Here is a 22,591-nt window from a genome sequence, read left to right as displayed (position 1 = left end):
CATGAGCTTGAAGGACTGCATCCATGCGGTTCGGCGAGGATTCATACAAGTCATCAGGAAGATCAAAGAAAGCAGTCTTGCGTGCCTCCCAGAGTTCATCAACATTCTTGGGTTTCGTCTTCCATGCTTCCTCTTTCATCCTACCCCAGACATGCTCAATGATGTTCATGTCTGGTGACTGGGCTGGCCAGTCCTGGTGGATCTTGATCTTCTTTGCCTTGAGGAACTTTGAGGTAGAGATTGAAGTATGCGATGGAGCACCATACTGATGCAGAATTTGTCCCTTTTCATGGTTAGGAATGTAAGAGGCAGCTAAGATTTGTTGATATTTCAAACTATGTATCTCTCAGGGTGCAGACAATTAAAAAACAGTGTGGCATTTGCCAAGGCCCACAGCCTGTCAAAAGGATGGACGCTGAAAAAGTGGCAAAAGGGGGATTTTTCAAATAAATCTTCCATTGATTTACACCAATCGCCGCAAATATTGCAGGAGACCGACTGGGAACTGAAATCTGCAGCTCCAGAGCCGCATGTGGCTTTTTTCTTACTTCAGCTGTTATTTGAGGTTGTCATTTGATAGTTTTTTACATTAAAGCAACACTTGGTAACTTTTCAGTTTTGGTCGATTTTAGCGATGCCGGTGAACAAAAGCCGCAGTGTTATGCCTTAAGGAAGACTGCGTTTCCCATGAGGACCAGCACACACACATATAGTATCCTAAAATCATGATGGTCCCCTTCAGATGGATGAACTCATTTGCTCCCAAAAACGTATAAATACGTTCTATTTTTAATTGCTTCAGTGTCCCAAAAACGTATTTATACGTCTTTTGCGTTTTTTTTTTTTTTCACAATCGGCATCTATAGGTTCCCATGTATCTCAGATAGAATGCACAAAGCTCAAAACCCATTTTAAAGCAATAAAACTGGCCACTGGAGGGAAGTAGCACATTTGGTAAGACCTGCAACCCTATTCAACGGCAACCAATGGCCAAGCCGCAATGCCGAGGAGAGGGCGGAAGACGACCGAATGGATGACAGGCGGCGGACGACCGAGCAGAACAACCAGTAGAACGCCCGGGATGCCAGGCGCTAGACGACCGAGCAGAACGACCGGGACCACTAGATGCCGTACAGTCCGTGCTGCTCAAATTTTGGCAAGACAAAAGTTTTGTCGCCTACAGAAAGTAGTGTGAAAATTGAACAAAAATTGTACTTCAAATACAAAAATATGTTACATAACATAAGCAAATTAAGTAGTGGTGCTGTGAGATCCAAATGTAATATTTTGTATGACTTCCATGAGCTTGAAGGACTGCATCCATGCGGTTCGGCAAGGACTAGATGCCGTACAGTCCGTGCTGCTCGCGAGCAGAGCCCGCAGAGACCAAAAAAAAAAATTCATCTTTTTAAAACAGGCAGCAATGAGAGAAAAGTTTAACTCGCTGTCGCGGCCAACAAAACGTCATCTTTCAGTTAGTTATGTCTTAATAAATTGTTACTTTGCGATCAAAACCTCTATTTGTCTTGTTGTTTCTGTTTTTTGTAAAAGGAAAACATTATTCTTCTTTTAAATCAGGGCTAAAAACGCTTTTGTTTAGCACTGCATATCGATAACTGTCTATATATTTCAATCTACCTGCTTTCTATTCCTTTTGTGCTTATCTCCATTGCTGATTTCAATTATTAGTAGTAGTAGTAGTTTTTGTTTTATTTTTATTTTTGTTTTATTTTTATTTATTTATTTTTTATTCTGTGATTAAATGCAATCTTTTGTCTTGGTTTTCACGTTGTGTTGATTTAAATGTGATTTTTATGATCTTCATGTGATGTAAAGCACTTTGAATTACCTTGTGTTGAATTGTGCTATATAAATAAATTTGCCTTGCCTTGCCTTGCCTATTCAGATGTTTGGGATGTAACTAAAGCAAAAAATGGCTGTGTTAAAGCTCAATTTCTCCGTTTTTTCATCAGAAATTGGAAAAATGCTCAAACTAAGCTATTTTCTAATGCTGATTTCCAAAGAATGGAAAAAGATATGAACTTACTTTTTTTCTGCTGAAAGAAAAGAGTCTAAACTTTCTTTTGGTGGGTTCCATGTTTATACAGCAATAGAACAGAATTTTCTGTGAGCCTTGCAAAATCAGTCAAAATTCAGTAAAACGGCCGCAGAACACGGGTGCAAAGGGCCTTACTCCAGTGAAAATGGCTGGGAGTGAATGAGTTAAACCAGGGGTTCCCAACCTATTCCACTAAGGCACACTGTGGGTGCAGGATTTCATTCTTACCAAACAAGATGACAACACTTTTTCCCCAATCTGGTGTTTTACAAGTGCAATCAGTTGATTGCAGTCAGGTGTGGCTTGTTTTAGCAGAAGCCTCATTGGTTCAACTGTCTCTGCTGGATCGGCTGGAACAAAAACCAGGACCCACAGTGTGCCTTGAGGACTGGGTTGAAAACCCCTGAGTTAAACAACCTTTCTGTTTCAATGCGGCTGTGTGAAGGATGAAGAGTAATAAGGTAATGAATCCAGTTGAGGCTAAACAATAGCCTATGGCTGGTAGCAACCGTGTTGCTTAGTATGGCTAACCCCCGCACCCCTACAAACTCATCAGCGCTGACAATTTCTGTTGGGGGGGGGGGGCCCGCGCCAGCAAATGAAAGCCGGGCCAATACTTATTCTGTATATCCTGGTCGCCTCCCTTTCTTTTTCCTCCTCAGACAAAACTTTTTGTCTCCTTTGTTGCTCTGCTATCTTTGCAAAATTTGCGCAAAAGCGTTCACATTGACTTCCGTCTTTATAATGAACGAGGAAACGTATGTGACGTATGCCGTAAAACACTCAGCACATTTGTAGTGTATTTTTTATGTGGCAGGGGTCCTCCCACCATCCTCAAAGTTAATTAGTGCCGGTGAAAGTGATACAGAGTCCCTCAAGATATTAAAGAGGTGTCATTCAACTAGTTGTCAGTCAAAACATCACAAATGTTATCAAAATATTTAATAAAGGTTGAAAAACGTACATAGTGTTGCTTTAAATGTTTTTTTTAAATTGTTATTATGTTGATGTGAATGGCAGGCAATGAGTTTAAAAAGATTCAACAAAATGGGTCATGAAATTTGTGGTGATGTCTTTGCCACCGTCTGGTGTGACATATTAAAAGTTCAATCTCCAAGCCCAGTTTCACTTAAGTTATGTTTACCATTTGGTTCTGGTTATGCCAGCATTGTTTTAGGCCACTGTGGACAAAAATTTAAGCAGAAGATTTAGTAGTGATACACCATGAATGCTGTGGCTGCACTAAATTTCCAATGAGAAAAGTCAATGTTTTTGATGTTAATTAATTGTCTTAAACCCTCTTTTAGGAGCTGATTACCACCTTGTACATCGGCTTCCTCGGCCTGATCTTCTCATCTTACTTTGTCTACTTGGCTGAGAAGGATGCAGTGGACGAGGAGGGAAAGACAGGCTTCTCCAGTTATGCTGATGCCCTGTGGTGGGGTGTGGTAAGCAGCCCTTCATTCATTTGTTTTCTATAATGCCTATGTTCAGAGTTGCAATAATCCTACTATGGGATGCAATGCTTTAGTGCTCAGGTGTCAAACTAGTGGCCCGGGGACCACATCCGGTCTGCCACATAATTTTGTCTGGCCTGCGAAAGTGAATCATGTACACAGACTTCAGAGAATGTTTTTTTTTTCTATTTAAAAAAAAAAAAAAAAAAAAAAAAAAACACTGACAAATAAACTCAAAAATAAATTCAAAAAATACAAAAATGAATATATTTTTTAAAATTGAAAAATTAAATTAAAATTAAAAATAATAATAATGAGAATTGAGGAAAGACAGTATTAGCTATTTTTCCCAATTTTTTTAAAATGATGCAAAAAATCTTTAAAAATATAAATTAATAGTCAATTTAAAAAATACAGATCCAAAGAGAATATTTGTTTTTTTTTTTTGCCCGTTTAAACCGAAAAATAATTATAATAAATAAAAAATGAAAACATGTATTTTCACCTGTTTTTTTTTTTCCAAACAAAAAATGAATAGGAAAAACAACAATATTTGCAATTACCAGACGTAAATCAACCCCCTCGCCCCAAAGGTTTAGACAATTACGAGGTCAGCAATATATCTAAGCGATTCATCAGCTATCAAAATAGTTGCCAATTCATTTGCTAAACGATTAGTCGTCGATTAATGGTGGCAACCCTAGTTTCACTGCCATTGACTGCGCGAGACGTCCGGTGTTTTCCATTTCATCTCTGCTTCCTAAAGAGTTTGTTTGTTATGCATCTTTGGCTGGGATCCCTTTAGAGAGCTACTTGGGCTTCCTAACATACTTGAGCGGTCACATCACATGTGGAAAAAGAAAAAAGAGAATCCTTCAGCTGAATAGCTGCAACAAATTATCTGTACAATGCTTTTTCAAGTGCGGGGAGTGAGTGTGGTGCAAATGTCTGACCACCCGGGTGTTTGCAGTTATTGACCCTCTTGTGTTTTTACTCCCGCCCTTTGCTTGGCCTGTTGTGATGCCCCGTTTTGCCTGGGTGCGAGGGCTCCGGTTTCCCGAGCGGTTAATTAAACATTTGAATCGAAAGCGGCCCGTAATGAGAAACCTACTGCGGTCTTGTGCAAGGGATCAGACTGCGACAAAGGGAAGGTAATAAAGCATTCACCTTGAGGCTCTTTGGCTCACACAACTTTTAGAGCAGCCATATAAAGTGTCGCTTCCCTTAATTAAAACTTTAATTGTGGGATTACTGCCTTTAGGGAACGAGGCTCAGAGAGGTCAGGGTGCTCTTTGCTCCCGTTGGTACCGCTCTAGTCACAATGCTCAAAGAAGAATCACAATAACGGAGGGATTTGCACCTTTTTTGTTTTGCTGAAACTGTAAACTTGAGAGTGATGAGCTTGTGTTCCAGCAGAATTAGTGGAGAGCATGTGTGTGCGCACTGACAAGAATGTCAGTGCACTGAGCTTTGGCACAGTTTCCCCCTTGTGCAGGTGCGGGACACAGCTGGAGAGCAAGCCAATGCCAGGATTGGATCACATTCCCCTATTTCTCCCCCACTTTCAACCCCCCAGCTCAATCTCTCCTCTTCATACTAAGGATCTGCTTCATTACGGGGCGGCAGTTCAACTTTCCATTTGCTCGGTTTTGAATTAATTTTCCCTATAAGGAACTATGGAAATAGAATAAATCTGTTCCAGGGGTTATACAACTCACTGTACTGCCAAGGCCTTATCCTCCTTTGGGTCAAAAACTTTCACATGTGCATTTCTTCATCTATGGAAATCAATTCCAAAATAAATTGACTCTCCACACTTTCTATTTTATTTCTATCTCATAAGGAGGGCTTGTGTGTCCCTTGGCAACAAGTGTTGTTTTAGCAGCCCTTCTAATTTTTGTCTTAGTCTTAAGGGCAAAACAGACGGGAGGCGACGCCGCTCACGTTCAATATATTTTCTATGGAACGACTGCGACAATTGGTAACCCTCATGCGGCGAAGCGACACGCAACGTTCGTGCACGTGAAATTTCGCGCTCGTACACATTCACTTGCACACGCGGACCAGTGACGCGATAAAAGAAAATACGAAATGGTTCTATTTCTGTCGGTGTCGCCTGGCACTACAACCAATCAGCAACTGCTTTATTGACCGACAAATCACCTGCAAGACACTGGCCAACCCGGAAATTGGCATTTACACACCACACTTTGTCAACATGGGAAAAGCATTGAATGAATGGCGTACCCGCGCAACATGTCACTTTTGCTCATTGATATTCATGACATTAGCCATTTTTGCTAGTAAACCTACAAATTCTCTCCGAAATGATGTCTCTGGTGCCAAATTTACTGGGAAAGATGCGGAAGAACATACAAATATTTAGTTAAAGAGATGGCTTGAGTGCCGAAGGCTGAAAAAGAGCCAAACTAATCCAGATGTATAGCTTTTTTATCGACACCTTTTTCTTGTGTGCATTGCCTTATGCCACCGAAAATGACATTCTCCTGTTTCAACAATCTATCCTTTACCACCATATGCCCTGTCTTTCTTATATATTACGTCTCTGATCGTTCTTGGGGGTAATTTACATTGCTATTTTTGTAGGGTGACCATATTTTGATTTCAAAAAAAGAGGACACTCGGCGTGGCCTCGAGATACTTGAATTTTACTCGAAGATCACTCAAAGATGCGTATATCTCCCACTTTTTTTTTTACTCAACAGGCTTTATTCTTCCTAAAAAAAATAATCCAAAAAAAAAAAAAAAAAGAATAATTATTTAAAAAATAATAATATAATGCAGACTCATGGAAATGTAGTCCAGTTAATACACACACACACACACACACACACAGTTGGCTATGTGCCAACTCAACATTTTTTAAAATTACGATCATGACAATTGTCGTTGACAAAATGTTATTCCGACTCAATTTTTATTCTCATACAATGTTCTAAATTGTACGCAAACAATAACTGAAATAAACTGACAAGCGATTCAACCAGAATGTTTCCAAACGCAGCAGTTCAAATTAAAAACTACATTGCCCATAATGCCTAGCGCAGCTGAGCTCACTGATTGCTTCCCTATTAGCGAATACGGGAGCCGAGGCAAAATCAGACTTTGCTATAAAAGTTTACTACCATCGGCAGCGCAAAGATGCTACAACAAACGGGATTTTACAGATTACACCAGTACAAATCTCCGACAGAAGTCAACAGTTGCCATTATATACGTATTTATCGTAAAAAAAACTCATAAGCAACACAGCTATTTAGCTATACTAGCATTCAACCACTAACTAACGCAGAACAATTACAAGACTCATACAATATACTGCATCCCTGTGTACACATATAACCCTATGTACAACAGAAAACACGTGATTGACATTAACAGGAGAAACTTACAGAAAGGTGTATGGAGCCACGTCTTTTAGAACTTCTTATTGAACTCCTTACTGTAGTCTGAGCTCTCTCCAAACCGTCAGTAGATGGTGGTAATTCCCCATGAAACAAAGGGTGAACTGCCAACAAAAAAGAAGAAGAAGATCCACTCCTTCTCCCGCCCCTACTAGTAGGAGCAACGTCAACACAGGCAAGCGCTGCCCCCTAGCGGCCGGAGGAATTCTCTTTAAGTTGGTCCTGTAAAAAAAATCATAAAAAAACGGACATTTTTATGAATTTATAAAACCCGCCCGGACAACGAGGATACTGCGTGAAAGTAGGACTTGTCCGGGCAAAAGAGGACGTTTTTGTGTAGCGATCGCAAATGCTACTCAGTGACAGCCAACGAACAATTTACATTTTTTCATTAATAACAAATCTTAATTCTTAATTTATTTACACTTCCTCCTTTCTAAAGTTTTTTTTTACGACAGAAAAGGTAACAACAGTGGCAGTCAGATGCCATTTAAATTTTTTGTCAGGTCACTGATTGTCAGAGAGGAGCAGCACGGCAAAATGCCACGCTAAAAAGTAAATAAACATATCAAAATAGCTTACCTCTTCGTCTGTAGGACCATGGCCCTAACAAAATGTTTATTCCATATGAAGGTGAAAGGCTTCACCTTGCTGGCGTTAAACTGGTCTTTTTGACGTCCACACAAGTTGATCCATTCTTCACAATTGTTCCTCCGAGTTATTGGCTTCGAGAAATGTATGAAAAAAAACATCCTTCATATGTCGTAATGTCTAGAGTCGTTTCTACAAGTTCCATAGCAGTAGGGCTGGGCGATATGGCCTTAAGTACATATCACGATAAATTGAGCAGATTTACCTCGATAACGATAAATGACGATAAATTCGCCCAAGCAAACAGTTATATAATTTGAAAATTTGAATCAATGCATGGTATACAAATTAACAGTTTCTCGTTAAATTTATTTACCAGCTTTCAATTTAACAATTGCACATGCAGTCTAAACATTAAGTATTTAAAAAAATCTTGTAAACAATAAGAATTCTTGTGTGAACATGTATAACAGCTTGTATGGCTTGAAAAATATCATCACTTGGATTTCATTAAATTCATTCCGCATTGTTATACACTAGATAGTGGCATACGTTTAGATATTTAGAATAGATACAAATACGACACATCCACCCGCCCCGCAGAAATTATACGTAATTAAAAAATAAAATGTTTCACAAACCTTTCCTTTCTTTTATTCGGCTCAATTTACATCTTATGATTTTGGAAATCCTTACAGTATGCAATAATATTCCTGTTCCCAAGCACTGTGCTTACTGTAGTGTAATTTTTACAAAGAATAAACAATACATAGTTACTCGCCGTCATCTAGGACGAGCCACTTACAAGACTAGCACTGTCGTGTATTACAAATACTGCTTTGAACACATCTTCACAGACAAAAGCAATGACACAGGCTTAAAGAGGTCAACTTTAATTGTGTAAATCACACTTAATGACGACACGATCTCCTTGTTGAAATAGACGACATCCACTTAATTCTATTGAAGATACTGTATGTAATGCTGAGGCAATTTGTCAACTTTACTTTTAAAAAGAAACTTGCACTGTTTATCCAGTAGATGGGGCTCTTGCAGTTTGTCAAACAGTGATTCAATTTAGGGCAATTGTCTTAAAAGTGGTAAATTGTTTCAGAAAGCCTCGGTTTTTCCATCTTTATCTGGAACCCGTCAAGAGTTTACTTAATGTCGGGTGAAAGTTTGGCGAAGCTAACTTAAGCCCGACTTCATCCCGTTTACTTGTAGCGTTAGCCGCTAGCGTTAGCTGCTAGCGTTAGCCTACCGGGCTTCTGTTTGATTGGCTTCCTGAAAACCATGTGACTCCAAACGTAAGCGCACTGTCTGCTTTCTTAAAGGGGAATGAACATAGCCGAACAACACAGAGTCAAAGCGGGATGAAAAGGCTATATTTTCTTCTTTTATTAAATTACCGAATTTACCGACATGGTCAAAATTACGTCGGTCATCGTGAAGAATTTCGGTAACGGTAAATTTTCGGTTTACCGCCCTGCTCTACATAGCAGTAGTGTTTACTCGGCATGTTCTTTTTTGAAAGATTACCGTCAGAAAACAAACAGTAATAACATGGATTGTATGCGAGGGCCAGTGACGTGCGGTCAGGGGAGGCAGGTGAGGCAGAGCCTCACCTGTCATCATGACAAAAAAATAATAATAGCATCAAATTTATATTAATATTTGTCCATTGCTCTTTATTTATGACTCATTTCAAACATTTTTTATAGTCAAAATCGCTGAATTTGCCTATTTCCTGTTCAAATAATGAAATGAAACGAGAGGTGCGGCAGCAATGAGTAAAGCCTCACCTCTGATTGCGCAATCCTTAACAAACTGGGTTGATACATGGAATTGGAGCGTGCTGGTTGCCGTACATCTGCATGTCGCCATTATAATGTTTCCAGATACTTTATTTGACCTGATTTTCCTCAGTCTGGCTAATGTCTTTAACCCTTAAAGTTTAATGTTTGTTAGCGACATATTTAGTTTTGCTGATGGGAAATAAAACCGCAGTGAAAAGACACAGGCTGCGGCAGATAGTACTCTGCCGCACTGCAAGGGGGCGTACGTGAAACTGGACTTTCCGTTAAAAGTGGACGCGGTTAACACAACGCCGGTGTTGTCCGGAGCTAAAAGGTTTGCTTCAAACTACGGGACCGAGGATAACTCGCGCTTTTCAAACGGACTGGTACACCCGAAAAGACTGTCTATGTGGCTGTCCTTCGAAAAATCGCCTTTGCTGCTTTCCCTGCCTTTTCTTCTCAACTTGTGCCAATGTCTGGACTAACACGAGATATTGTGACATTAAAAAACTACCACGAAGCTTCAGCAAATGGTCGACCACTCACATTCAAAGCCTGTTTGCTTTAAAAACTTTTGGAAGCTCAAGGATCGATTTGGCTTTGACGAACAGCGGAAGCTCAACGGTAGCATCCTCAAAAGCTAAGGTAAAGAAATAGAGTTTGAAAGACCTCATTAATGCAACCTGCATCCTAGCTAAACAGGAGTTAACATTTGGTGGTAACGATGAGCGTGTAGCTCTTCTAAAAGTGGCATATATGTAGAACGATTACATGGTTTTGCTGAGAAAGATGAAAGGTTAGCTAGACATTTGGACACATCCACTGTGTTTTCTGGCTTGTCAAATAGAACACAGAACGATCTAATTGAAGCAATCCTCTCCATTGAGGCGGAGAGATTTTTTTTTTTTTTTTTTAAAGTAAAGGAAAATAAGGAGGACTTTTACTAAAAGGGCGTAGGTTTGCATAGGGACGGTAGGGACATAACACTACCAACTTTTCAGCATGCTAAAATTGTCCCCACCAACTTTTAAGCAACCTTACCTTTTTTGCATGATATAATGTTCAGTTATATAGAGAATTTAGATCTTTCAATAGTTCCGTATGTTGTAAGGATAGAATTGACCCTACCATTATTAAGTGAATTATTTTCACTATGTTTATGTTTGCTAATAAAAACCAGACATTTATTCAGGAAGTTTTCAAAATGTTTCTTTAGTATTTTTTGAAAACAAAGGTTTGAATTGAACAGTGTATCATCTAAACCAATGCACGTAAAAGTTATTATCAGTAGATAAGGATTTATTTTGCATTGATCATTTTGCCAATTAATTAATTAGGTTCATATACATTAGAAATGTGGCCCTTTGCCCCCTTCATCCAATCTGTTTGGTCCAATTAATGTCCCGTCCCCAGCAAAAAGTGTACCTACATGCAGGTTATGCTGTTATATCGTCCCTACGAATGTTGAGACAAAACCTATGCCCTTCCAAAGTAACGCCGATTTTTGTGGTGAAGGACAGGCGCAAGACCACAAACAGTTTTCATTTCAATCTTAATAAAAATTTTTTTTTAAAAAGAGCTTGGACCAAGAAAAATACAATAGAATATTTAAAAACTAAATTTTGGCCTTAAATAAAATATTATTTTTCATTTCACACTTTTTGTTTAGCAATCTGTAATAAATTGATTAAAGTTTCAGAATTAAAAGTTTTAAAAACAACTGAATATTTCACTAAAGGTCAGAATTGAATTCTGTGGTTTTGTACACCACTCTTTACTCTCATTTATGTTGCATTAATTATAGAATGGTGACGGCCAACACATTGAGGGTGTAGAGCAAATGCATGTTATTTTCTTACTTTTACGTATCGATAATATGTACCGTGTGTGCCTGTTTTGTGAAGAATGCTGATGAGATATGAAATAACCAGTAGCCAATTGAATAAGCTACCCTTTTTGGTTTATATATTTGGAAATCTGACACTAAAGGAGTCAGTGCCTCACCAACCATGAACCTCACCGCACGTCACTGGCGAGGGCGTGTCTATGTTGACCCACTTCCGGGTTACAATGGCGACGTCACGGACTAAAAATAGCATTCGTGCAGTACGCTATTGAAATTAAATGAAAAAAATATTCCCTTCTTTTTCTAAGAAAAATATTATTCTAAACTTTTCTGTTCTTTAGTAATCAGCAGTAGAACATATGTACCCAAAACTTTGGAATATAAAAGTTGTTTAATATTGACAATTTAACATAGAAAATATAAACCAACAAATTGGATTGAGCCAGAAATATATTGATTTGCGTTTAATTAATTTATTCAATTTGTCAGATATATATTAAACTCTCTATATGTTTTATATTATATATTATAAATATTCTAATTTTCTCAGTAGTACTAAAATGTTTTATGACATGCACAAATTTCTTCTATAAATTGTCATTGTGTACTCACATATCTAATATGTTACATCAGTAAGATTGTTTCCAAACTTGACGTCTAAATTGGTGCAGCATCATATTACTCTCTTAACCCCTCATCATGAAAAATGTAACTGACGGTCATACAAGTACAGAGGATATAAAATAGTTTTATTCATTCCATTTTAGTTATATAGTAGTTAAGCAGGCATATTCAAACTACACATTTCACCACATTCTGTAAAGTGGTTCCACAAATAACACATTGAACTGAGATATATTTTTTGCAGTGTCAGTCAAAGAACAACAATACCCAATATCCTAATGATACAAAGACTATCATCTTCCCCAAATCTGATATAAAAAAGGTGTAAGAAGAACCTCCTCTCTCTGTCTCTCACTAGGTGACTGTGACTACAATAGGCTACGGAGACAAGATTCCTCAAACATGGATCGGCAAGGCCATCGCATCCTGTTTCAGCGTCTTTGCCATCTCCTTCTTTGCTCTGCCGGCTGTTAGTGTCACTTATTGTTCTCCCCCACATTGTTCCGTCCAATGCTGTGATGCGAGCGTAACCTAATCATCCTTTCTTAGGGTATCTTGGGATCAGGGTTCGCCCTGAAGGTCCAGCAGAAGCAGAGACAAAAGCACTTCAATAGACAAATCCCTGCTGCAGCTTCTCTTATACAGGTAAATCACCTTGTTAATTTTAGGTCACGACCTGCACTCCAGCAGGATGTAGATGTATTTTGTGTATGAACCAAACACAAAATGCAAGTATAAAAGTGTATTTATTGATGAATGTTGTGTGCCTATGGAAGACTGTAATGTGTAAAAATCTTTGTTTTCCAGGTTGTAACGTGACCTTCTAACTATAATTTTTGTTAAGATCTGATATCAATTCCAAACTGTATTGAGTCAACAATGTCCTTTCTCGTTGCTTCTTAGACACTCTGGCGGTGCTACGCGGCAGAGAAACCCAACGGTTCTGCAGCGACTTGGAAAATGTACGTCCTCACTCCGGAAGCCGTCACCGCGGCGGAATCTGAGAACTCCAGCCCCAGCCTCAGGAAGCTGAACATATCGGTATCAATTCATCTATTTGGATTTTATCACATTGGCCAATTAAAATGGATTGACAGGTTTTTTTTTAACACTTACAAGGCACACTTATTACACTTAATTTTGGGGTCAATTAATTGTTAACTCTTGTTTCAGTGCCATTGACAGCACTGGCACTAGCACTAGAGCACTTCCAGTTCATTCGCCCCTCAAACTGGATATAAATCTTGAACATTCACCATATTGCCGATTTATAATGACTTGGACGTCTGTCTCCATCAATGACATGCAATGAGTGCAGGTTTTGACTCTTGTGTTTTTACTCCCGCCCTTTGCTTGGCCTGTTTTGATGCCGCGTTTTGCCTGGGCTCCAGTTTCCCGAGCAGTTAATTAAACATTTGAATTGAAAGCGGCCCATAATGAATACTGTACTATGAAAAAAAAATCAACTTGAGAGAGTTACATGGGCCCGGAACCTGCATGTATTTCTGTTTTTATTCAGTGCAATTTTCCTAATTTTGTTCTTATTAAGTTTTAATTAATTCATAATTGCATGTGTTCATAAAATATATTGATTAAAATAACAATTAATGGTTATTAAATTGTATATATATATATAAATAAAATACATTTTCCAAATAATAATATATAGAAATACATTAAAATAATATACATAAGTCAACGTCAAATTTTAGGTCATGTAGGCTACACTTACTGTATATATCAATTCTTAATATTGTGGCCTTCATAAACCAAAATGTGATGTCCACGTATGTGGACGTATAGATTTAAATAATGCTTTATTTATGTAATGTATGCTTAATGCGGCACATTTTATACACAGGGAAGTGGCAAAATCCTGACATACCAAAATTTGTCACTTGTCCTATAAATACATTATATTTAAACCACCCCAGTTTTGTTGCCTTTAATAATTAAAAAAAAAAAAATGTATTTGGATACATCTCCTAATGCATTGAAAAATATTCATTTAGCATTTGGTCCAAATTTTTAAATCTTCTTTAAATCTTTTTAAATCTATCGTTGTATACTTACAACCAGTGTTGTTTTTGGCAGCCCTTCTAATTTCCGTCTTTGTCTTAGTCTTTTGGACGATAATACCTATTAGTCATATTTTAGTCAATCCAAAATGTGTTTGTCTTCATATAGGTTTTGTTGACAAAAACTCAGACTAATTTCATTTAGTTTTAGTCGACTTTTACTCAATATTTTTGTCTGAAAAATTCAAAAGTTTCACTACAAAAAACAAATAAAATTTGGAATGAACATTGACAGACGAGCACATATTGTATCATCTACAAACATTTACAAATCTATCACGAGATAATACGCCCTCAGCAGGCAAACAGTACATTATTTTCAATTATACCCACCTGGACGCCACGAACTGTATGTAAAAAATGTTGTCAGAGAGTTTTAGAGGACACTCGCCATTAACAATAGCCTAATGCTAATGTGAATGCTATGCTAATGCTACGAGTTATCCGACAGTGCTACGATGCATGCTAACTACACATCAAATGTCACACATTGTGAACATAATGGAAACTATGGCGCATTTTCGTCTCATTCTCGTCCTGTCAGACGAAAACTGGCATTTGTGTTGTTATGTTTTAGTCTCCCGAGACACGTTTTTAGCTCGTTATCGTCATGAAAAAATTGTTCGTCGACCAAATATTTCCGTTATAGTCATCGTTGACGAAAACAACACTGCTTCCAACTTAGCTATGCTCCTCATGTAGCTCACGAGTGTTAACAAAATAGTCGAAAACAATACCAACAATTTATTGCAAGTGATGTATCTTTTGTTCAGCTATCAATGCCAGTGGCAATATGACTGGCACAACATTTGAATGCTCTTCTATGATGATGGCAGAACAAAATTGAAGTATGTGCCCACATTTTGCCAAGTTTTTGTTTGCTTCAGCTCAATTAAAATTCTAAAAGGTCGTAACAGAACACAATTCTGACAGTGAAAAAAATGTAATTAGCGATCAGGGCTGTACAGCGGAAAAGGCACGTAGGCTGCCAGTGCCTCCCACGACAACTGGATTGGACGTCCATCACCTTCAATGGCTGCAAATAAGTTTATGATGTTCCTTATGCTTTTCAAAATGAATTTTAAATTCTACAAGAAAATTAAATTTGATGCAGATTTGTACATATGTTTATCCCGCACTCTATTGTCTGCTACGGCCGTTCCTTCACCTTTCACAACAATATTAGTTGTGTTGCGCCTCAGCCGCACAGCATGAAAGGGCAAGTGGAGTTCCCACAAACACACACACAGGGTCCCCCGCCTCCTGACTCCACCAGGATGACTCGACGCCTTTGTCTAGTGCACACAAAGACTCAGTCAGTTGAGATGATGTCACCGCCGCCTTTCTCATGGGAGTAAACCTTTGTCTAGAAGAACAACAACAAAACAATCTTTGTATAGCATTGAACCCGCACCTAAAAGGGAGGCACACGGGGAGGCCGCTTCCGCTCTTTTCTGACTTTCCGCCGACACCTTTTGTCTCTCGTCCATATTTGCCGTCCTCGTTTGCCCCATCTTTCCTCTTTGCATAATTGGTTTATCTCTTTTTTTATTCTCTCCATCCTTTCATTCCCATTAAATTCTCCACCTCCACCATCACTCACTCCCTTCTAATGGCTCATTCATCCTCATTTGCTTTTTCCGACTGCAGTGCTCGCCACTAAATAATTAAGCCTGTGTATGCAAGGCGTTGGTGTTGGTGAGGTGCTTGTTTTGTTCTGGGAACTCCACTGGGGTCCATGGAAAGTCATTGAATCACACATTGGCTGCAAGAAATGGTTCTCATGAGAACTGAGTAAAATGTTTTATAAATTAATGCTCTCTCTCATTAAAAAAAAAAAAAAAAAGATAGTTAAAACTCGTAAAGACTACGCCCTTTTATAGTGACTATTTTTTGGGGTTAAAATAAAGAAATAAATAAAGAAATAATTACATGGCATCCACATACAGTGAAGAAAATAGGTATTTGAACACCCTGCAATTTTTCAAGTTTGGTTTGAAATTTTCATGGTAGGTGCGTGTCCACTGTTAGACAATCTAACAATTTATTTGTATTATACTGCTGCAAATAAGTATTTCAACACCTGTTTAATTGTAGCTAGAATTGTGAGCCTCAAAGACCTGTTAGTCGCCTTTAAAAAGCCAACTCCACTCGTTCTCCTAAATAAGTGGAGTTGAGGTGGACTTACTGAGTCTGACTTTTGGACCTGTTTGAGGCTGTTAGGTGCATATAAACACCTGTCCACCCCATGCATCCCGAAGAGCTGTCCAAAGACACCAAAAACAGAATTGTAGACCTCTACTAGGCTGGAAAGAGTTGCGGGACAATTGACAAGCAGCTTAGTAATATAAGATCCATCGTTGGAGCAATTATTAGAAAATGGAAGAAGCTAAGCATGACTGTCAATATCCCTCTGACTGTGCCTCCTTGCAAAATCTACCTTGTAGGGTCTCAATGATCTTAAGAATGGGGAGGAATCAGCCAAGAACTAAACAGGAGGGGCTGGTCAATGACCAGAAAGGAGTAACCATTTCCAAGGTTACTGTTGGTAATAGTCATGGTTTAAAGTGCATGTGACACGAAAAAGCATTTTTATTTCATAATACACGCAGTATTTTATGCTCCTGAATGATATGGACCGCTTGGATGTGTGTGGAAGCGATCGCTATATTTATTTAGTTTTTTTAATCCTGCTCCATGAAAATGAGTGACTTTGGGCTTCAGTCTTGCATTGAGGAGGAGGGCGCTGTGACGTGTACGGGTGAAGGCGCCCTCTTCACTAAACAGCCGTACTGTTGTGTATGAGGACTAAGGATTCAGCTGATTTTGCGGATTAATACGTTTATTTTTCGCATCACGCCAGCTAAACGGCTGCAGAAAAATCTTGCTTTATGAGGGAGAGGCGTGTGCGCCTTTTTGGAGTTTCAAAAGATTCCCATTCACCGTGGATATTGGCCAAAACAAGCCCTACTGTGGGACCATTGGACTTATGAGGAAGTGAGTAAACATCTTGTTTTGTATTATGTCAAATACGAATACAGCGATTACAAAGTAAACACTACAAACTTTCTTTAAATAAAGGACTACTTACGTTTGATCATTGATAGGCATATAAAAAGCTCTCCTCGTGCACATAAGCTGCACGTTAGTTACACAACAACTGCAGCCGCCCTCCTCCGGGGAACAAACTGTAAATTGCTCTCCGCCAGGCGGTTTGCCGATCCGCAAAGACAATCGACAACCCAGTCGTCATGTCAAATAATCCGGGCCAGTTATGTGTGATTTTCCGCTTCGAAGACTTTGAAACATCACTCGGTTCGGGTTAGCATGTCGGCTAGCTGTCACGCCTCTTGGTTTGTTTACATTCTCCGAAGCCGGGGAAGGGAAATGACATATGTCCGATTTAGGTGTCATAAAATATCGTTCGGGAGGTGCGACAGTAAAGGTGAAGTCGACAGTTTTGACCATTATGGAGTAATTTTGCCATGTCGTCCTTAATAAGTGCATTTTTATTATTTCATATTCCATTCAGCACAAGACTGTTATTTGTCATGACCATCCATTTATTTAGCAATTGGGGAAAATACTTGGATAAAAAGAATATCCTGTAAAAATATTGAAGTAAAGAGACAGAAACAATGACATTTTGCAGCTCTCTTCGTCGCGTTTTCCTCGTTGTGAATAGTTCCCCCTCGACGGGCTGACTGGTCCTTCTCAAGCCATTTATTTAGCTATTGGGGAAAAATACTTGGATAAAAAGAATATCCTGTAAAAATATTGAAGTAGAGAGACTGAAACAATGACATTTTGCGGCTCTCTTCGTCGCGTTTTCCTCGTTCTGAATAATTCCCCCTCAATGGGCTGAATAGTAAAAACGATGAGCCCAGTCTCCCGCTGACGTCATCCACCTGTTGGGGACGCTAGAGCCCTATAATGGTCAGCGTGGCTAACCGGCAGATTAAAAGACTAATTTCTCGTCATCTGCGCTTTGCTAAATTGTTGTATATAGACGAATCGTCTCAAAATATGATTCTAATTCACATAATAATGCTATTTAAGACTTTTTTTCTCATGTCGTATGCTCTTTAAAATCATGCATGGCACGGAAGGTGCCCTTGCTTAAACCAGCACATATCCAGGGCTATTTTGAGTTTGCCAATGACCATTTGGATGATCCAGAGGAGTCATCGGAGAAAGTAATGTGGTCATATGAGATCAAAATTGAACTTTTTAGTCTTGATACCACCCATAGTGTCTGGAGGAAGAAGAATGATGAGTACCATCCCGAGAACACCATCCCTATTGTGAAACACGGGGGTGGTAGCATCATGCTTTAGGGGTGTTTTTCTGCACATGGGACTGGACGACTGCACTGTATTAAGAAGAGTATGACCACGGCCATGTATTGTGAGATTTGGGGGAATTACCTTCTTCCCTCAGTTAGAGCAATGAAAATGGGTCGTGACTGGGTCTTCCAACTGCAGAGGCAGACAGCCAGAATAACCAAGGAGTGGCTTCGTAAAAAGCATATCAAGGTTCTGGAGGGGCCTAGCCAGTCTCCAGACCTAAACCCAATGGAAAATCTTTGGAAGAAGCTCAAACTCCGTGTTTCACAGTGACACTCCAGAAACCGTGATTGATCTAGAGAAGATCTGCGTGGAGCACTAGTGAAAAATCCCTGCTGCAGTATGGGCAAACCTGATGAAAACTACTAACAGGAAACGTTTGACCTCTATAATTGTAAGCAATGGCTACACTACCAAATATTGACATCGATTTTCTCAGGTGTTCAAATACTTATTTGCAGCAGTATAATACAAATAGTTAAAAAAAAAATCATACACTGTGATTTCTGGATTTTTTTTTAGATTGTCTCTTACAGCGGACAAGCACCTACCATGAAAATTTCAAACCCCGCCCATCATTTCTAAGTGGGAGAACTTGCAAAATTGCTGGGTGCTCAAAAACTTATTTTCCTTACTGTAGTTGGTCATCACATTTAAGCCACAATATTAACATTTGGTATAAGTGTTGTCCAGATGACCGAAAATGTGATGTACACGTACAGTTAGGCCCGATAATATTTGGACAGTGACACAAGTTTAGTTATTTTAGCTGTTCACTAAAACACATTACGAAATACAATAATATAATCAATATGGGTTTAAAGTCCACAATCTCAGCTGCAATTTAAGACTTTCCATATCCACATCGGAATAGGTGTTTAGGAATTATAGCCCTTTATACTCTTTATACCCCTTTTTCAAGGGACCAAAAGTAATTGGACAATTGACCTTGAGGGCTGTAATTGACTCAGAAGGCTTGTCTCTCGGTAACCTGTCATCAGTTAAGTATTGAAAAGGTCTGGAGTTGATTCCAGGTGTGTCGTTTTGCATTTGGAAGCTGTTGTTGTGACCACACATCATGCGTTCAAAGGAGCTCACAATGGAGGTGACGCAGAAGATCCTGAGACTAAAAAAACAGAAAATGTCCATAAGAGAGATAGCTGAAATGCTTGGAGAGGCCAAATCAACAGTTTGGTACATTCTAAGAAAAGGGAATGCACTGGTGAGGTTGACAATTCAAAAAGGCCTGGACGTCCACTGAAGATAACAGTGACTTCAAGGCAGGCTTCAACTGGGACCGTGTGCTTTGGTCAGTTGAGACCAAGATTGAGCATTTTGGCAACAAACACTCTAAGTGGGTCTGACGTGCCACGAAAGATGCGCATGCTGAAAAGCGCCTCATACCCACTGTGAAGTATGGGGGTGGGTCAGTGATGCTGTGGGGCTGTTTCGCTTCCAAAGGCCCTGGGAACCTTGTTAGGGTGCATGGCATCATGAATGCTTTGAAATACCAGGACATTTTAAATCAAAATCTGTTGCCCTCTGCCCGAAAGCTGAAGATGGGTCATCACTGGGTCTTTCAGCAAGACAATGACCCTAAACATATGGCCAAATCTACACAGAAATGGTTCACCAGACACAAAATCAAGCTTGTGAAACATCACAGGAGAAGATTAGGTGCTGTTTTGTTGGCAAAAGGGGGTTGTACAAAGTATTAACACCAGGGGTGCTAATAATTGTGACACACATTATTTGATGTCATATAATCATTTCTTTATGTGGGATTTTTTCCCCCCACTGAATAAATGCACTTGTATTGAAGGTTGGATCTTTCTCTTTTTTTCCTTTAAGGTCACATATTATTTGAATAAAAAAATTATTAGAATCTAAAAAACACATCTTAACCAGGGGTGCCAATAATTATGGAGGGCACTGTAGCTGAAATGCTTGGAGAAGCCAAATCAACAGTTTGGTACATTCTAAGAAAAGGGAATGCACTGGTGAGGTTGACAATTCAAAAAGGCCTGGACGTCCACTGAAGAGAACAGTGACGGATGATCGCCGAATACTCTCCATGGTAAAGAAGAACCATTTACAACATCCACAGAAGTGAAGAACACTCTCCAGGAAGTGGGTGTATCTGTCTCTAAGTCTACAATAAAGAGAAGACTGAATGAAAGTAAATACAGAAGTTTCCCAACAAGGTGCAAGCCATTCATCAGTCCCAAGAATAGACAGTCCAGACTTGACTTTGCCAACAAACATCTCAACAAGCCAGCCCACTTCTGGCAAAGTATTCTATGGACAGATGAAACAAAGATAAGCCTGTACCAGAATGATGGGAAGAAGGTTTGGAGAAAAAAAGGGAACGGCACATGATCCAAAGCACACCACATCATCTGTGAAACACGGGGGAGGGAGTGTAATGGCATGGGCATGCATGGCTTCCAAGGGCACTGGGTCACTTGTGTTCATTGATGACATTACAACAGATACTGGATATACTTTCTGCTCAGATTCAGCCGAATGCTGCGGAGTTAATTGGACGGCGCTTCACAGTGCAGATGGACAATGACCCAAAGCATACAGCAAAATCAACCCAGGAGTTTATTATGGCAAAGAAGTGGAAAATTCTGCAATGGCCAAGTCAATCTCCAGACCTTAACCCAATTGAGCATGCATTTCACCTGCTCAAGACTAGGCTTAAGGCGGAAAGACCCACAAACAAGCAACAATTCAAAGCTGCTACTGTAAAGGCCTGGCAAAGCATCAAGGAGGAGGAAACCCAGCATTTGGTGATGTCCATGGGTTCCAGACTTGAGGCAGTGATTGCCTCCAAAGGATTTGCAACAAAATATTGACTACAAACTTTTTTGTTTAGACTATGCTTTATTGTCCAATTACTTTTGAGCCCCTAAAATGTGATGTGTTTCTAAGAAAATGTATTCAATTCCTTAATTTTCAGTCGGATGTTGTTGTTTGACCACTCGAATTAAACATTACAGTCTGCACTTCAATTACGGTGTATATATTTTATTTCGAGTCCAATGTGTTTGAATGTAGAGCCCAATTTATGAAATTTGTGTGTCTGTCCAAATATTATCGGGCCTAACTGTGTGTGGACACCAGGTCTCAATTATTATTTTTTTCAATGATCATCAATAATCATGACCTTTTTTTTTTTTATGAATTAATAACAATATAAATTGACAAAATTTTAATAAAAACAATATTACCTAAATTAAAACGAATAAGAACAGAAAACCACTCTGATTATGGTCCCCAATAAAATCTAAAGTTCTGTTTTTTTTTAATTTCATAGTAATTAATGTCTTGCTTGGCGTTGACAACGATAGACGTCAAATTCATTTAAACTGGAAGGACTAGCTGTGAATGCTCATCTTTCAATGGCACCATTTTGACTGAGTCAAAATGGATTGGATGTCTAGCGCCGTCAATGGCACTGAAACGAGTTCATAAAGAATTGACCCGAAAATGCCCCCAAATTAATAGGAAGTGACCAAAAATCTGCAGGAAGTGACTCAAGCGAATCATCGCTGCTAGTCTGTTATTCTAGCTCATTTCCAGTTTCAGTTTATTCGCACATCATCAAATACAGTACATAATCATACGCTAGCAGTTCACATGTTAAGATGGGCAAATAGGACACTCCAAAGAAGCTATTCAAAGCTTTTAGCAGGGGCCCAGTTAGACAACACACACATACACACACACGCAGGCACACACACAATTAACTGTGGACAATTTCAAAATTTTGGTTACATTGGATTTGGTAAGAGACATCAGTAGTGTTATTCAAATAATCAGCATATTATATATACATTGCTAGGAGATGAGTTTTGAGTTTTTTCTTAAAGATGGAGATGGAATGTGACATTTTAAGTGTTTCATCCAATTCATTCCAAATCTGTGGCTAAAGCTTGTACACTTTAGCCTTCGTTTTTTCCCTGTGATTTGATGTTTTCTTCTGGTAGTGTGTGTTGAGGAGTACAGACTGGGACGAGGTCACCTAATTTATAATTTAGTCGATAGATAATCTGATACATTACACAAGCATTTTGGTAATAGTTGTGGTCTTTAAGCCTCAGGAGGTGGTGGCGGTGAAAAATTATTTTAGTTGGAGCAAAAAACTCAGACCATGTTAGGGCACGTATAACTTTTTTCTGTAGTATTTCAAGCTTTTTTAAATAAGTTGGATATGTGTTGCACCATATGACATTACAGTATTGTAAGTGTGGTTCAAATAAAGATTTATACAAAATGAGAAGTGCAGAGAGTGGGAGATAGTGTCTCAGTTTAAAGAAAAGAGCAGCATATCTTGACAGTTTATGTGTAAGATCATCAATAT

The 22,591-nt window shown here is 39.0% G+C and overlaps 1 protein-coding gene across 8 annotated transcripts in view; it reads left to right on the top strand.

The window, feature by feature from the left end:
- Positions 1 to 22,591, top strand: part of kcnq1.2 (potassium voltage-gated channel, KQT-like subfamily, member 1.2) — a 430,571-nt gene that overhangs the window by 48,639 nt on the left and 359,341 nt on the right. For all 8 annotated transcript variants that reach the window (XM_057836472.1, XM_057836473.1, XM_057836470.1 and 5 more), the window contains exons 7-10: positions 3,367 to 3,507; positions 12,157 to 12,267; positions 12,348 to 12,443; positions 12,702 to 12,839. In XM_057836472.1, the coding sequence (XP_057692455.1) occupies positions 3,367 to 3,507; positions 12,157 to 12,267; positions 12,348 to 12,443; positions 12,702 to 12,839 (486 nt within the window). The remainder of the gene's footprint in view (positions 1 to 3,366; positions 3,508 to 12,156; positions 12,268 to 12,347; positions 12,444 to 12,701; positions 12,840 to 22,591) is intronic.

Source organism: Corythoichthys intestinalis, chromosome 5 (genome assembly GCF_030265065.1).
Source record: "Corythoichthys intestinalis isolate RoL2023-P3 chromosome 5, ASM3026506v1, whole genome shotgun sequence".
NCBI lineage: Eukaryota > Metazoa > Chordata > Actinopteri > Syngnathiformes > Syngnathidae > Corythoichthys > Corythoichthys intestinalis.
Note: the sequence above shows the minus strand (reverse complement) of the source record. Positions and strands in the feature narration are given on the sequence as shown.